At 46.1% G+C, this 17,565-nt stretch overlaps 1 protein-coding gene across 1 annotated transcript; it reads left to right on the forward strand.

Moving 5' to 3' along the window:
* Positions 1-872: 872 nt before the first annotated feature.
* On the forward strand, positions 873-17,469 carry PCOAH_00014470 (Uncharacterized protein; the record flags this gene model as incomplete). The annotated part of the gene is made up of 11 exons (XM_020058256.1): positions 873-1,525; positions 1,633-6,775; positions 6,890-9,163; positions 9,288-9,503; positions 9,629-11,692; positions 11,897-12,805; positions 12,908-15,695; positions 15,836-15,984; positions 16,082-16,338; positions 16,455-17,188; positions 17,384-17,469. The coding sequence occupies 11 exons, from the start codon at positions 873-875 to the stop codon at positions 17,467-17,469; spliced, it is 15,273 nt and encodes a 5,090-aa protein (XP_019913760.1).
* Between the last annotated feature and the right edge of the window lie 96 nt (positions 17,470-17,565).

Consider the following 17,565-nt stretch of genomic DNA (forward strand, 5'->3'; position numbering starts at 1 on the left):
GTTGTCACCGGAACGACAAGACTACTAAACTTTCCCTTACAATGAAGAGGTCAATAGTGTCCCCCCAAAAGGGTTTGGGGGTGTGTATTACCCCCCTTGTGTGACCTAATGCAGGCATATTTAGCTGTTCTTTATAGAAGGAAGAAAAAAAAGGAAAGTGTGTACAAGCCGGGGGAAATGTTCTAGCTGTGCTTTTTATAGACAGTTAATCATATGATGGGAACGATTATTTTGAGGAGGTTTGTTTTCCCTTCTCTTCTATCCCCCCACACATAAGACGGCTCTTCCGTGTCGAGCAATTTTTCCGCTTCCAGTTTAGCACTTCCCACATCATGTGTGATATAACGGAAGGAGAAAAACCTTCTGCAAAGAGGCGGTCCTTCCATTTTGCACCTTCCATTTCCGTTAATCCATGTGAGGGTAAAAATGCTTATCCCTTCACCGTGGCATGCGTTTTGGTAAGCGTGACTTCTCTAACCCATGTACCGTTAGTGGGCTACACACACAGGGGAGAAAAAAAAAAAAAAATGGGACCCGTGGGGAAGGTTCCCCTATTATCCTGTCTAATTGGGGGGAGGAAAAAAAAAAAAAAAAAAAACTTCTTAGAATCCCCATTTCGGATAATTCGCTCCGTTTATTCGTCTAACTAGTGCCACAAGGGAAAAAGCAATTCATATGCGCTTTCACTTGTAGGAGCGGATGTGCATTCTCACGGTAATCAGAAACATGCTGGAACCTTCGCGCATCCAGCAGTACGGCTACACGGTATGCGTGCAGTCGAGGGGGAGACCACAAGGATTGCAGGTCCGTCGTCTTCTACTCTCTTCCTCCCACTGAGCATACACCCGTGTTAGCAACCAGGAGAAGTCACAATGAACTACTCCTCGTTGAATAGAAATCTCTTCGTTAAGTTTAGTAACGCTGGACATAGGTCCCAAAATGAGGAAGCCAAAGGGGCATTAGGTTCTGTTGCAAGAAGAAGAACCTTAGAAGAGCTTTCCCGGGGTAGTGGACAGAAGGGAACAAACCACCAATGGGGGGTAGCAACTGATGCAATTGGTGAACCATCTGGCGGCGCCAAGAAAAAAAAAAAAATAGATGTCTTACTCGAGATAGATGATATTTTGAAGGACCACGTCCCTGTGAAGGAGGAGAACGTTCCAAGCAGCAAGAAGAAGGGACCACAACAGAAGAGTGGGGTACTTGGCGCAGCAGGCAAAGGACAGGCGGCTCTGGCGGAGGCATCATCTTTGGCACCATCCTCAGTATTGACGTCGGCTTCTGCACCTACTTTGGTAGTCGCTGCTCCAGCACAGGGAGGGGTAACAAACGGGTCGATGCTTCCCCCCCTTGGGGTAAAAAGCGAAAAGAAAATACCAAGCAGTGCACAAGAGGGTGCATTTAAAAAAAAGCTGGATATCGTGGAGGCGAGCTTCAGCGTGGTGGACAAGTGGTCCACCCATATAGAGCTGATTGACTTTGTCAGGAACAACATGAGGAACAACGAGTTCATCTACGTGCGGAGGTGAGTGCATTGCCCCATTTTGTTCGGCCATCAAAATGCTTTTTTTCCATGTTTAGACTTCATCCTAATTTAACTCCTTCTTGTCCCTTCTGTTATTGATGTCTTAGCCTGCCCGGAGGAGGGTACGAGAAAGCGCCCTGCGGATCCAAGAAGGAAGAAGGAGTCATGTCCATATCGCTAAGCGGCGTAATGACCAACGAGAAAAACGAAACGACCTTCTACGAACTGAACGAATGGAAGAGCCACATAACTCTGCTGAACAGTGCCCTGAGCTTGAAGTTCGTGAGAAAGTTCCCCCTTTACAAATATTTTTTTCTCCTGAAAAATATGATTAAGTCGTCTAAATTCAAGAGGAAGAAAAAACACATAAAGGAGAACCTGTTGTTCCTGAATGAGCACTTCCTCAGAGGGTTCGTAGAGATACAGACGATTTTGGACGAGCTTAGAGAGTACAGACTTATCGACACAAGCATCAACAACATGAGTTTGGAGCAGTTTAAGATTTTCCAGGGAGAGTATTTCCCCAAATTTGATTCCTTCATTAAGGGGAAGCTCAACCATATTGCTACGGTCATATGTGAGTATAGCTTGAAGGCGCTCAATGGGTTTCTGGAGAAGAACGGCATTGTGCAGGGGGAGCGTGTACAGGTAGGGGGTGGGCCAACAGTAGCGGTGCGAAATGGACCGATCGGGGTGAAGACGGTGAGGGATCCCACTCAACGGGGTACGAAGAAGGGCGGACCAGACACCACCCTCAAAACCAACATGAATGGTAACGCCGATGTCGATATCGACGTTTATTACAACAAAATCGCGCTGAGCAGCTGCTATTGCGTGTATATAAAGCGGTTCATACAGATGTGTCAGTACCTGTGCGATGATACCCTGAGGAGCGTCATCCTGAATACTTATGAATATTTTCTGGGATTACTGAATAACTACTTCGAGGAGGATGAAAATGGGGAAGATATACCAGGGGAGGAAGGAAGTGTCGACAAAAAGAACAGAATCAATGCAGATACGTCCACCACTCCATTTACCGGAACGAAGGGACTCCCCAATGGTGGATCATCTCTGATGAAGCAAGCCAGTGGAGCGGTCTACTCTCCTTATGCTCAAACTGGGGAACCTGGTAACAGTTGTAGGGTTAACGAAAGTGCAGTAGGAAGCACACGGGGGAGGAACACTCCAGGGAAGGTGCGGGATAAAGATGGTACCCCCTACAGGTTGATCAAAGTGGAAAACAAAGAAAACAACACCCACTCGGACAGTGCAAACGTAGGAAATAACATAAATACTATGTATAGCAAAAGTAACAGTGCAGGAAATAAAGCGAAAAACGAAGTGTGTCTCTTCAGCGTTGTTCTACACGTGGAAAAGGATCATCTAAGGATAACGCCGGATTGTAACCTACTCATAAATACCCTAATGGGGTGTTTTTACACGGGCATTGAAAATATATGCATGCGTGAGGAGTTCTTTAACTACTACAAGGTGAGGGAATTCTTCTCGAGCGAGATTTTTGTGGACAGCGTGATTTTTCGCTCGGGTAGGACAGAAACTGGGGGGGAGATTGAACGAAGCGCCCTCGAAAAGACACTACTCATGAGTGATTCGGAGTCAATAGACGCAAAACCGAACCAATCATTGGCACACCAATCACTGCTGCACGAATCACCACCCGTGAGCAGCTTCGCCAGTGCCATCCAGGCAGATGAAACGATCCAACACCTGGACGAGGAGCTGAAGGAAAAAATGAAAATAATGTATAGCTCGATGGTGGAATCTTGCAGCGAATTTGAGGAGATCATACAACTGCACAACAAGAACGATCAGATCGAAGTGGACCAGATAGACATCATGAACACACAATCCATTTCGCAACTTTTTACCTCCTTTAAAGAGTTGGAGAATAAAGTAAAGAGGATGGATAAGCATATTCAGATACATCTATTTAAAGTGGATAATGCGCTTCTTATAGATAATCTGCTAAACAACATTAGAACCAAGTGGAACCACCTGATCAGTTACTTACCTTCCTTGAGCAACCAAACGATAGAGGAACTGACCACCAAACTGGACACATCCTTCAACCTCATAAATAATACCCCGTCCACCATTAATGCGCTGGTCGAGTATATTACCTTTACGAATAAATTTGCGAACGAACTGGTCAGCATAGAGGAAAATGTAGAATCCATATCGTCTCTTTTTCTTCTTTTCAAAAAATACTACATAAGCATGAGTGGCAACTACACCACCAAGATTTTTCACATAAATCAAAAAATGAATGCCATGAAAAGTATCCTCCATAAGGAGAAGAATTACGACATAGAATTTAGCAACCTGTTTAGGGAGCTCACCCTGCAGATCGGCCAAGTGGAGCAGAACATCCAAAGAATTCTAAGCATCGTGAAGGGCAATCTCGTCCATTTTAACTTTGTGCACTCGCTTGAAGAGATGGAGTACCTCCTCGAGTGCGTCACCCCTATTGGGGATATCCACGAGGAGTACTACTCTGCGGAGGGGGGAGGAGAAGGTGCCAATTCGGGTGGAGCATCTGATGACCCCCCCTTCCAAATCGGCCCCGACGATGAAATACAAGTGCTGAACGAAGAGACCAAAAGACGCTGCTACATTTTTGAGCTGCTCGAATTCCTGAGGAGAAAAATCTTGGACGTAAAGAAGGATGTAGACAAATACATCTTCTACCAGAAGGTTCTTAAGAAAAAGAAAAATGCATTTGTGAATTTTAGCTTGCTAAAAAATATGTTCCTGAATAACAGTCTTGCCATTTATACCTACTACAAGTACCTCTGTTGTCACGAAAAGCATCGAAGGGAGAAGATTTTCCGTCTCGATGTGGACTGCGTGTCGTCTGAAATAGGGGCCATAGATGTGTACTTCAAAAGGATCAACAAGAACTTTGTGAATGGCGATTTTTACGAGCGTTGCAGTAGGTTTCAGAGGACCTATGAGAGTGCATTACGTGTTCTGAAACTGCTAAGTCTAGTCCGTGGAAGTGGGAAGTACTTCAACCGGGCGGTGGCCGTGCTGAATGGTGCCAAGGGTGGGGCCGTCCCGGAGGACGTGGCGTGGGTCAGCATGGGCGGTACTGACATTAGCCGTGATGATACTAACAGGGATGATACTAACAGGGATGATACTAACAGGGATGATTCTAACCGGGATGATACTAACAGGGATGATTCTAACCGTGGTGAGATTAACCCTGATGAGACCACCGTGCTTCCCACCGCCCAGGAGCAAATCGAACTGAGGCAGCTGCTCCACCTGCACTTCGCCAACAGCATCCCGGACCTAGAAAACATCTGCTACGAATACGAAAAGGAAAAAAAAATGAACGAACAGTTGGAAAAACTCAAGGTAACCCTAAGGAAGAACAAAATAGACGTCAATCTGGTGAACAAAAAGGTGTACTTCGTTAACAACGTGGCTGAACTGTTGCACAATTTGAAGGGAACCCTGTCGGAATTGTTCGTCCTGCAGAATGACTCCTTCAGTAGACACATATACCCAGAACTGTATAAGCTATCCACTCAGATCAGGAACTTCATAAACATATTGGGCGTTATTAGTAAAATACAGACGTGTTATCTTGAGCTAGCGAAGCATAAAAACAGCGAACTGAAGAAGGCTCTAAAAACGGACCACCTATCTGCCATAGTAGGTAGGTACAAGCAGATGTGCGAAGACTTGTTCATATACCCACAGATAATGAAGCACTTAGAAAAAACATACCAGTTGGAGGAATTTGAAAAAACGGAAAGGGAACTAAAAGCCATTCTGGAACAGGTGGAAGCATACACTCTGCAACGACGAAGCGAATGGTACACCTTCTTCCTCCTCACCGATGAGGAATTTTTAGACGTCTATTTAAATATGAACGAACTAAAGTGCCTGAACAGGTATGTGCATAAGTTATTCCCCTATGTGAAGAAATTTATTTTTCAAAATGATTCCATTTGTGGGATCATAACGTCGGATAAAGAACGGGTTCTATTCAGGGAAGAGATAAAATACAAGAAGACTGAGTTTTTGCTAAACGAGATAAACAGCGAAATTAAGAATGCAGTGGTGAGGGGTATCCATGGATATGCTGATCGGAAGGAATTCTTGGCTCCGTTGAAGGAAGACTCCTACCTGTTCTTCTGGCAGATGAAGAATTTGCAACAACTTTTCATCCTGATCAATGTGTTCTTTACGCACATCTGGGAGGGCTTCGTCCACGACGCGCAGAAGAGCAAGTACGTCATCTACCTGCTGGAGGAGAATCTACGCAGGATGGTACATGCGTTGGCCAGGGGGACAAGCGGACGTGAAGACGATGCACATGGGGAGAAAAACTCCAGCCAGGTTGATCAGCAGAGTGGAAGCCAGGAGAAGGGACAGGCACCCCCCGGCCAACCCCTGCAGAGCAACAAAAGCTGGGGGATCATCTTCACCTCCTTTGCTCAGATGCGTGATAAGTTGCAGACCTTCCTAAACGAACAGGGCAGCGGCGCCATGGCGGGTAACTCCAGTTACGGCTACCTGGAACAGGTGAAGCACCACCTGGACAAAGAGACATACCATATCAAATTTTTTAATCACAGTATAAAATACAAGTACGAACTTTTACCAAATGAGAATTACACAATGGACATTCTGTATCACGAGAAAAGTTATGGGTTCTTTTTTTACAAGTACATTCAAAACGGGTTCATTGTATTGCCGTCGAGCTGCATCTACGGGATCAGTCACTCGAAGAATTTTTCCACTCTGTTAGGATTTCACTACATCTTAATTAACAACAAGGGGTTAAACAAGTCGGACCTGCTGAACTACATATCGTGTAGCTTATCCTCCAACGTGTCCGTTTTTCTTCACCAAGTAGATGCGTACCGGCCGGAGGTTCTATCTGTACTGAATGAACAGCTAGCCAACATTAGAAACCACTTGGTGAATAAAATGAAGTCGATAAAGATCAACGGAAGTGAATTCAACCTCAGCAAAAAGAACCTTATGTATATATCGCTGTCGGATCAGTCTCTTCCCTTTGGGGAGTACTACTCAGAAGGATGTTCTGTAAACCCGGTGACCAGGCTGCATTTTTCCCTTTCGGTGCACAACCCGGCCAAGCCCTTCTCACTGACAGTGCTCTTCCTTGTCTTCCTCTCGTGTGGGCCCAATCGAGCGCATGTCTTGGCGTCTGCCACGTATATGGCTTTCCAGTATTTGAAGCAGCACGTAGGGAAATGGAGCGTAATACATCGAATATCAAATGGGTGCCTCCAGTTTGATTAGTCCAACATGCATTCGTAACTTTCCCCATTTGGTCCCTTTTCATTTTTTTCACCGCAGGAATTTTTGAAGCCACACCTGGACGAAAGGACGCTACTCCGTGCGGTAAAAATTGCCAGATGTGGGAAGAACCCATGTGAGGAATACACCGTGGTGAAGGGAATCATCCAACACGTGTCTTCTTTTGTCCAGAATTCCAAATGGAGGGAACTGGCAAAAGACATGTGTCTACTGTTTAATATCCCCAAGGAGTGGAGAGACAAGCTACTCAAGTGGGTAGAGAAGAAGGAAGAATCAGACCAGCAAGAAGTGTACTCAGCGGAAGAGACGACTTGTGAGAAGACATGTCATCCAGTAGGAACCTCGTGGGATCAACAAGTAGACCACATAATAACTGACCTAATGGTGGAGAAGAAAATGACCTTCATGAAATATCAAGTGGAGAAATCATTACAACTGTATAAAATTTTGAATCAGTGTAGTTTTCGCCAAATGGACGAAGTGAAGTGCGATCAGAGGAGCGTTACAAACGTTCTGCTGGTGGGGAAGAAGTATGCTGGAAGGAGCACCATCGTCTTTATTTTGGCGAATTTGGTTAACCGTTTGGAGGTGGCAGAGAAGGGCACTTATAATCACTGCACGGTGGAGAAGATCGACCTGAATTATTGTGAGGATGGAGATTGCCTCAGATTTGTGTTCGGCCGAAATGGGAGAGGTGCCCCCGTGGGGGAGGAGAAGAAACAGTCAGGTAAAGAGGCGATTGAAATGGGAGTAACAGCCTCAAATGGAGGGGACAAGCCTGAGGAAGCATCTCCTGGGATGAAGAACGACCAGCTTTGCACCAACAAATTGGGGGAAAAAAAAAAAACCCAAATGGAACCCACATCCACCGATGAGGGAAGAAACAGTAGGAATGACCCAAATGGGAAGAACAACCTCAATCAGTCTAACCAGTGGGATGGAAAATCTGTTCCGAACAGGAGGAGAGTGCACATCAGCCTCATCAACGTAAGGGATAGTACCTTCGTGGAGCGAATTATCAGCCACACGATGAAGAAGAACCTGCTAAGCCAAATGGACAAACAGGAAGACGACTGCAAGCATCACTGCTATGTATTCACGCCAGAACGGTTAACACAAATGTCTCCTAACCTCATTGGAAAGTACCACCACGTGCAAGTGAGACACACCGTCCCCTTTCTCCCCTTCATCACGCATGCGGTAGAGAGAATAAAAACATACAAATCGGCCAAGAAGAAAATCGTTAAGGTGTTTGAAGATTTATTTATCGAGGCGATGAACTTTTTTAGGAAGCACAGGAGGAAGGGTGATTATGGTGGTAAGGTGAACGTCCCATTTGAGAGACCCCCTGGGGAGACGTTTTCCCCGTCCCCGTTTATACCACATGGGGGGGAAGTGAGTCAAAATGACCGTAGGGGCATTGACAATCATCCCCACTGTGACCGTAATAGCAGTTGGCGTGGAGGCAAAGAGGAAGGACCGAAATATGTGGACCAGCAGAGTGACGTGGAGGAGGAATCTGATGAGGAAGGCGATAACGACGTTAGGAAGGACGATGGTGTGGTCCATTTTCTGCACAAAGGAAGGGCCCAAGTGAGCGTCCACGTGAATACTCTGATCAGCCACTTTGTACAATTTGTGGATTACTTCGTAACAACGCTGAAGGAGAAAAAAGGAACGGAAAAAAAAATCCTAGACAACCACCTGAACAACATAATCACGATCAGCTTTGTCTACGCGTTTACCTCCTTCATGGATAAAAAATTTAGAACCCAATTTGAGGGGTTCATTTTTAAGCACATCAACAACATTTCCATAATCCCAAGGAACAGTTCCTTCATTCATCTACACTACAATGCAGAAACGAATAAAATCATGAGACATGAAAAAATGTTTTCAAAGGAAAGTGTCCACATAAGTAAAATGGATCTAGTGGATAACGCCCTGTTCGTTAATGATACCTACTTCCTTTTTGAAGACGCCAATATTCTATGTATGAAATATTTGGTAAATGTTTCTTCCTACCTTCGTATGCCTCTTGTTCTCATGGGGGGATCTAACTCAGCGAAATCCATGTGCATCTATAACCACCTGAACTCGGATGACCAAAAAAGGGCGAACCTTTACAACTTCACCTTCCGCTTTAATGCACTCTTTCGGTACAACCGAATTGTTAATAAGTTGCGTCGATCGTTTGATCTGTCTAAGGGGTCCGTGCGGGACGACGTCACCATCTTCATCGATGACGTAAATTGTCTGGACGGGGATTCCCGTCTTACGATGGAGTTTCTCTACGCCCTCGCCGGGAGCAGCGTAAGTCCAACATGTGCACATGGCGTGCACGTCCACGCATGGATGCACATAGATACGTTGGTGAGCGTAGATACGTGGGTTCGTGTTTATTCACACATCCTTCTGCATACGTTCCCTTATGCAGACCTTCTTCGACCGGGAGCTCGCAACCAACGTGGCGTTACCCAGACGCAGGATCTTTTGCACTCTCAACAGCGAACATGCCATGCATACACAGGGGGATTATCACAACTTAGAAAAGATGCACCGGCACTTCTTCATCCTTAACGTGGGGGAGATGGACACAAGGGACATCCACAGTGTCTACTCGAGTGTGATTGAGGCGCTCTTCCTGAAATATGTAAGTTGGTGCAACGTTCATCGGTGCTTGTAATGGTGCCGTTGGAGGGACATTCCTTCACAGTGCCGCCAATTGATTAGTACGTTCATGTCATTAGTACAACCATCTCACCCCCACCTGCATAGAATTTTTGCGAAGAGGTGATAAGCGAGTGCAACAGCTTCATCAAGTGCATCCTGGAGATATTCGAAGGCGTCATGGGAAGAGCCCGGGGAGAGCAAAACGACACGCTGTACCCGCACCAGCACTTGCACCTGCACACAAGTAGAATCAACAACCTCATCAACCACCTGCTGCTCTGCGATAGGGACACCACCAACAGCATTAATGAAATATTGCTTTTTTTTAAAGAGGACTTGTATCGAATCCTCTGCAGCGATGTCATTTCTCATGCACAGATTCAGCAGTGCAGACAAATCATTGAGCAATCTTTCACCACCCGTTTTGGAAAATACATCCTGCAGCAGAGTAATGGGTTCTTTTTAAGTCGGCAACAAAATAAGCTGACTGTTCAGGTAAAATCTGACCTTTTTAATAACCCACAGGGGAAGATAAATCATAGCTTCGTGAGTAGTTTTTTTGAGGACAAGAATGTAGGACACTTCTACGACGACGTTGTAAGGACCGTGTTGATGATAAATTCCTTTCTCCTCTTAAGAAGAAGCAATGTCGTTTTTTTGAATGAGCAGGAGGATTTACTACGGAAGGTTGTTTCCATTTATTGTGCGTTCAAAAATGATTGTGCTGTCTGTTTGGCAGATGATGTGGATGTGGTGAAAGGGCAACTGCGGGAGGCCTACCACCGCACGGTGAAGTCTCTCCTGGGGGAGGATGAAGCAGTTAATGATACCAGCATAGATGTGGAACCAATGAGGAGCTCCAACCTGGAAGGACCCACCTTGGGTCCCCACGGGAGAAACATCTTCCTAGGCCGCTTCCCCTGTAGTGAGGAGTACCTGGACCTGATGGATAACGTACTGCACAACGGAGACCTGGACAGACTCTACGAAGACTTCACCAACCATTACTACTTAGATATAGTCAGCCTAATCAAGCACAAACAAGTTAGAATAGGAGGAAACATGCAGAACTACATCGCACCGATGCTCCTAAAGAGGAACCATTTTCTCTTCTTCACGAATCACTATCGGGAGTACCATAAGACTCACTCTTCTCGGTTTGTGCATCTGTTCAAGTCTTTCCACGTTGTCCACTTGGATTTTTTCCACTTTGAGGAGAGTAATATTTTTCTGTTCAACTTATCGTTGCCTCTTTACAACTATGTGAAGGGCAGACCTACGTACCGCTTCCCCAGTGAGGCGCAGTGTGGATTACTCCCTGCATCTACCTCAGATGTGGAGATCCCTCTGGAAGTTCGCTTCCTCGTTAAAATCAGTGGAAGTTTGAACGGGCTGCTGGCAAATCAGGGCATCCACCACCACCAGTGGGATGATCATTCCGTCGCAGGGAAGGTACCCCACTGGAGGAACGCAAACCCGCAGTTCGACGCAGCTATATTTGTGAAGAAGACGCACCAAGTGTACGCCACACTGAAGGGGGTGGAACTGAACCCGTTACTGAACAAACGGGACAAATGTAAAAAGTTCATCGATCAGTTGGTCAGCCCAAATGAAGAAACACACGCACTAATTTGTCAGATAGAAGAGAAAATAAGAACGAAGCAGAAGGAGATGGATCTCATGAACAGCCACGTGGAAAACTCCCTCAGAGAGTACCAGGATAAAATACATAAAGCGAAAAATAACTTGAAAAAAATTACCAAGGAAGACTTCAATCTCTTTAAGCATGAGAATGAAAACCGCTATGGAGGGTTCCTGAAAATCGTGTACCTCTACTTTGGCCAAAGAAATGACGAGGACCACATACAAGGTTCCTTCCACTATGGGTTCTTTCTCCGTCGAGTAAAAAATATAGTAATAGATTCTGTTACGAAAAGTCTCATCCTAAAGTACGAAAATGTGTCCAATGTAGAAAGGTTCCTCAACTATAGGTTTGTCCAAATTTTAAATGCCTTTATCGTTTCGGTTAATGAGTATGTGAAGAGAAGGGATTCTCTTCTGACGCAACGGAAGGGCGTGATCCAGCTGAGGCAGGATATTTCTGCCTTAAGGGAGGACTTGCGGAAGGCAATGCTAAGCGCGGCTCCCCCGGATGTGCGCGATTTGCTGGTAAGTGGGCCCCACAGCGTGCCGCAACCACGTCGTTGCATTTTCGGTTGTTGTATATATACATTGTTGTTGCATTTTCGGTTGTTGTATATATACATTGTTGTTGCATTTTCGGTTGTTGCATTTTCGGTTGTTGCATATATACATTGTTGTTGCATTTTCGGTTGTTGCTTACCCGGTTGATTCCCCCACACACACACGCAGGAGGATCTCCTCACCATTGACCAAACGACGAAGGAAGAAATAGAACGAAGAACACACATCCTCCTTCCGTTGAAAAGCGTCCTCTTCATCTACTGCTCCGCCATGGAATCGAAGGAGAAAAAGAAATTCATAAAATTGCTGATGAAGGAGAGGGAGAAGTACAGGCGGATGAGTCTCGACGCAGCGGGGCACCCTGAACAGACCCACTTATGCGGACCCACCTGGGGTAACCTGACCCCACGGAGTGCACTCAACCTAGAGAACTATCTACCCCCCACATTTATAAGGGAATATGAAGAGTTGCATCTCTGCTGGGACAACATGCTCATGTTTAATTGTCACCTGCTCGATGTTCTGCACGAGAAGATAATCATCTGCATCGACCCCTTCCAACAAATGAAGAAGTACCTTCTTAAGAAGTTCCGAAGGGACGAGGAAAAGTACGTCTACGTGAAGTGGAAGTGCGGTTGGGAGATTCACGCCGTTGGAGGGGACTGCCAAGGGGGAGTTGCCCCGTTGGGGAAGGAGCTTCCAAGTGAACAAGGACACAATACCGACACGAGCCACGATAAGACGGACCTCCCCAACAAAGAGGATCATGTTGCTCACATCACAAACAAGATAAGGAGCTACCGGAAGAGGGGCTTTAACGTTGTGTTCAGAAACGTGGATGAACTTATTTACTCACTTGTGAACGAGGGCACAGATGGGTCTGGAACTGTGTACCTCTTTGCCGACTCTGTTGAAGGGATTGACTTCACGAAGATTGGACAGGACCACCACGTCATCCTATGCGATTATAAAAAGAGGAATCTACTTAACCTGTTTGCTTACTATTACGACAAGGGGGCGAAAAGCCGTTCGGCTGCGGAGTTCCCATCGGTCGTGAGGGCCATGCACGAGGAGGAGGTAACTCTATGCGTACATCCACCCACGTGTGCACATCGTATTATGTGTTCTTTTTCACCCTTCGCAAATTTTCCCCGTTTGTGTTGCGTGCCCCTATTGCAGGTTCTGCGCCGAGCGGCTGACCTGCTCGATAAGCATGCCAAACATGGTGACGAAGAGGAGACGCAAAAGATCCAGTCGGAAGACTCACAAGAGAAGGAGAAAATTGAACGAAGCGAAGAAAACGAATTAACCGTTCTTACCACTCCCACGGAAAAACTTGTCATCCTAACCTATGCGGCCTACCTGCTAACGCAGTCCCTCGGGATGATGAGAGAGAGATACAAGTTCCCCCACTGCAACTTCGTAAAAATGGTTAAACGGGCCAGCAAGCTATTCAACAGAGAGAAGAGCAAAGACAACGAAGCGTATGTGCTAAACTTTTTCTACTTTCACATTTTGTCCTTCATCGATAGTAAGCATACTCTATTGGTAAATTTTCTGCTGAGCATTTACCTGGATGTTTACCACTACAAAGCGATAAAGTGGAAGGAAGTGTTTTTATTTTTTCGAAGCTACAACAAGGGGTGGGAGAAGCGCTTACTTCGCTCCATTGGGGATAAGCGAAAGAGGGACGCTGCATCCGGAGAAGGGGATTGTCCCGTTAAGCATCACAACGATACAATCTCACCAGGGGATGATCCCGTTAAAAATGTGGACACTTCATGTAGGAGTATTTCAAATGAGGGGTTGTCCTCCCCCTTTCAACGCGAAAAGTGTACCTCTCAGGGGGGGAAAGAAAACTTTCAGAATGACGAAGAGAACTGGTTGAGTGACGTGTGGGATAGTTCCTCTGCGTATGAAAGTAGCATATGCGATGAAAACTTTGGCTTGGTGGATAATGAATTAGGGGGGGAACATTATTCTGTGGATTTACCCAGGGAGGAGGGACAGTGGGATGGAAGAAGTGAATCCTTGGAAGGTAAGACAAACTTTTGGGGAGAAAAAATGGCCTATGGGGTGAAGGAAAATAGGGAAAGTCAAATTGTAAAGTGTGTGGACCAATCATTGCAGCTGCTTTATGTAGAGAAGAGGAAGCTGAGGGGGGTGTTCTGCGGGGGGGAAGAGGAGGAGCAGTTGCAGCGGCATGATGATGGTGATCAGGAGGCGCCTGTTAAGAATGGCAAAGCGAAAAGTGGAGAAACGGCAATCCATGTATGCCACCACACTGACAGCAGCGATGACAACGAACTGGACCAATCCGTTCACGCGATTCGTGAGGAGGAAGACTCCATCGACTACTATCTGCCGGAGCTTCTACATCTGAGAAGGAGAAACCCTTGCGTCTTCAAAAAATTACTGCAACATATTAAGAAGAACAAAAAGACATGGAACAGATACGTTAGGACGAATTCCCATGTTACCGAACCGACAGGTGGTACAGGTTGTGCAGGTGAAGAGAATAAAATGGAAGACACGTTTCCACTGAAGGAGTTTACCAAGCCATCCATGTTGTTTTACAAAATGGTCATCGATAAAATTGTTAAGAAGGAGGAGTTTGTCCTGTCGGTTAGGAAGTACGTAGATGTAAAGCTGAGCGGAATGATTTACTTGGACAGAGAATTGGTGAACAAAAATTTGTGCCATTTCGTTGCATCTCACATTGGTGTAAACTCTGCGTTCATCATGGGGGGAGAGCAATCTATAAGGCACATAACAGGCGAGCGTGATAATTCCCACAGTGGTGATGTGAATTCGGGGGAACTCTTCATAGAATCCGTGCAACGGGGAGACTACTTCAACTCCCTCCTCAGAGAAAGAAAAAAGCTGATCATACTTTTGCAAAAGAACCGACACAGCTTTGCCTTATCAACGGTGATGCTAAGCAACAACAATGTGCTATACGTAGACGTAAAAAATGCGTCCAACTCCGTGTCGTCAAAGCAGAATGACGTGATCGTGATGGACCTTGGGGAGGAGGAGGAAGACGTCCACAAGGCGGAGAAGTACATAAAGGAGAACACACACAAGATATACTTTGTCTATTATAACCGCATGGATAGTCTGTCACCTACCCTGATGCAAAACGCCATAGTGGTTAACCTGGACTTCGCGCACAATTCGAGGGACTACCTGCACTTTCTACACTTCTGCTTTAGCTGCATGAGTGTTCGTAACGCATCAAGTGTGAAAGAAATAATCGCGGAGGAAGACCACACCAGGGGGGATACTTCCAGGTGTCTTTTCTTCACCATTTTGTTTTTCTCCCTGTTGAATGAACAGGGTCCCGTGGAAAACCTAAACGTCAACGTGGATTTGCTAAATGAGATGGTTGGCACAGTGGAGGCATTTTGCGAAGTGGCCCAGAAGGGCGGTCGCTACGCAGAGGTGGGTCAACTGGAAAATCACCACCAGGAAGCTGCACAGCGAGACAACCTGGATGACCGTGCAAAATACAAAGCGAACCTGAAAAACGCAGAGAAATGTAGGGACTTCCTCTCCAATCATTTGAGGGCATTTGTGGAACTCCTCTTTCCCCAGGAACTTATACTAACGAAGAACATGCTGCACTCCTTTGTCTGTAATTTATTCTCGAGCAAAATGAGCAGAAACAATCCTTCCGTGATAAGCAATGTGTTGCAAATGCCCACCACCATCACCACGTTGCATGGAATGGTTCACTATATGTGCAAAAACTTCCACTTGAGGGAGAAAATTTTTAAAAGGAATAAAAGCATGCACTTGTATGAAGGGGCACAGCTGATCACTCTAACGGAAGGGATACTCCTTTCAGAGTGGCAGCTTATTAACAGAGCCCACAGGAGAAACACCCTTCAGTTGATATATCATTACTTGGAGCAGTTTTCCTGCTTTGCACCGATGAGGCAGGCGGTCAACGCCACGTCGACCTGTATGTGCTTACTGGACGGGTTCAGCGCGTCCCCATCGTTGCATCTGTGCGTCTCCTCATCATTGCGTTTGTGTGTCTTCGTTGCGTCCCTGCCTACACCATTGCGTCTTTCCTTTGCACCCCTCCACATGCCCCTGCAGTGAAGTACCTGACGGAGGAATACAACTCCCTGCTGAGCCACATCAGAAGCATGAAAGGAGAAATTAGATACCTCATCCAAATGGCGGGATCGCCCGATCTGCAGAATGACCCCTTGGGGGAGATGCTATCGGATTTACTCACCTTCAGGGTAAGGCACTCCGCAGAAAAAATTAGCGCAATTATGGAAGGGAATCTCTTCACCTTCACTATTCGCCTTAACTGTTTTTCTTCCCTTCCCCGTGCAGGTGCCGCACAAGTGGGATGCCCTCTCCAGGGGGGAAAACGACTTGCGCGAATTCTTTGCAAACGTGAAGAAGAAGCTGAGCTACCTGAGAAACCTGATAAAGACAGATCAGCGGGGAGGTAGACACGTCTACGACGTCTCTATGTTTAGGAATCCGCTGCTCTTCTTTTACTCGGTCTACCTCACCTATGCGCGTAGCATGAATGTGCCAGTCAATAGCCTGAACGTGTCCTTTAAGTATTGCGACGGAATTGGCGGGTAGGCGACCGGCACGGAAGCAGGCACATGGTTACAATGCAGTGCATATCGTTGTGTAGATCGTTGTGCAGACTGCCGTGCAAACCACTTATCGAACCGCCGTGCACCCCCCTCAGGAACGAGGATGGCATCTGGCTGCTGCCCATACGGACGTATAAAGGCGAATTCGTGACGACCTCCCAACCGTTCGTGCATAGATACATCCACAAGAGAAATAGCATTTTCATGAAAATTTGCGACGAGGAAAACAGGCAAGTTGTACCAGCGGATGGAAGAGAGGACAGTGGGGAGATTGACCGGGAAGCTGGCCCCGAGGAAGGTACTCTTAACGACACCACAAAAACGGAAATAGGGAACCCTACCCCCCAAATGGACAACCAAGGTGAAGAGGTGAATCACCCTAATGGAGGACTGCCTCCACAAAAAGGAGAAGTCACTCGAATCCATAGAACCAATAACTATTGGGAATACGCCCACAAGAAGGAAAACCAATTTTACTACGACTCACCCTACATTTATGTGAGGATAAAAAAAAACAAGCAGAGTGAAAACGCTCAAAATGAAGGAAATGAAAAAACTCACACCAGTGGCATATACAACGAGGATGGCGATAAGGGCGGTCTTAATAAAAATGGAAAGGATGCACAAAATGGGGACGGGTTCGAAAGAGAAAGAAGCAATCCTGTTCAGTGTTATGAGGAAGGGGGAATGGAAAGGATGAGTTTATCTGGCTACAGTGCAGATAAATTAACATGTGCCTTTAGCGCCTTCAAGAATAACGACCCCTTCGATAGGAACGACTTTGTGTTTTATTGCCCCGTCTTGACTTTCAACCCGAAAACGCGAAAACGTAAGACTTGACCCTTTTTTGTGCATGCAAGTTGTATACACACGGGCAGTTGTTTAGAACGGTGTCCCAAATGGACTGGCGTCTCCCCCATTGGAATGGAGGCATGTGGTAGCCAGTGTGGCGCAACGATAAGGGCATGACCCCTTCAAACAGACATATCCCTTTTTCGTAACATTTGTTTACTCCCCCCCGCAGATGATAAAACGCTCTTCTTCCTGCCCATTCCGTGCATATACAGCAAGACAATTTACAAGAAGCTCAAAGTGCACATGTTACTGTAGCGTATCCATTTCCTTTGGATCGCGTTATGCTCCCTTTTGGGAAGTCTCCTTTGGGGCAGCTTCATTTTTTCCGCGATTTGTTCTGCTTAACTGTCA

Source organism: Plasmodium coatneyi, chromosome 6 (assembly GCF_001680005.1).
Source record: "Plasmodium coatneyi strain Hackeri chromosome 6, complete sequence".
Taxonomy (NCBI): domain Eukaryota; phylum Apicomplexa; class Aconoidasida; order Haemosporida; family Plasmodiidae; genus Plasmodium; species Plasmodium coatneyi.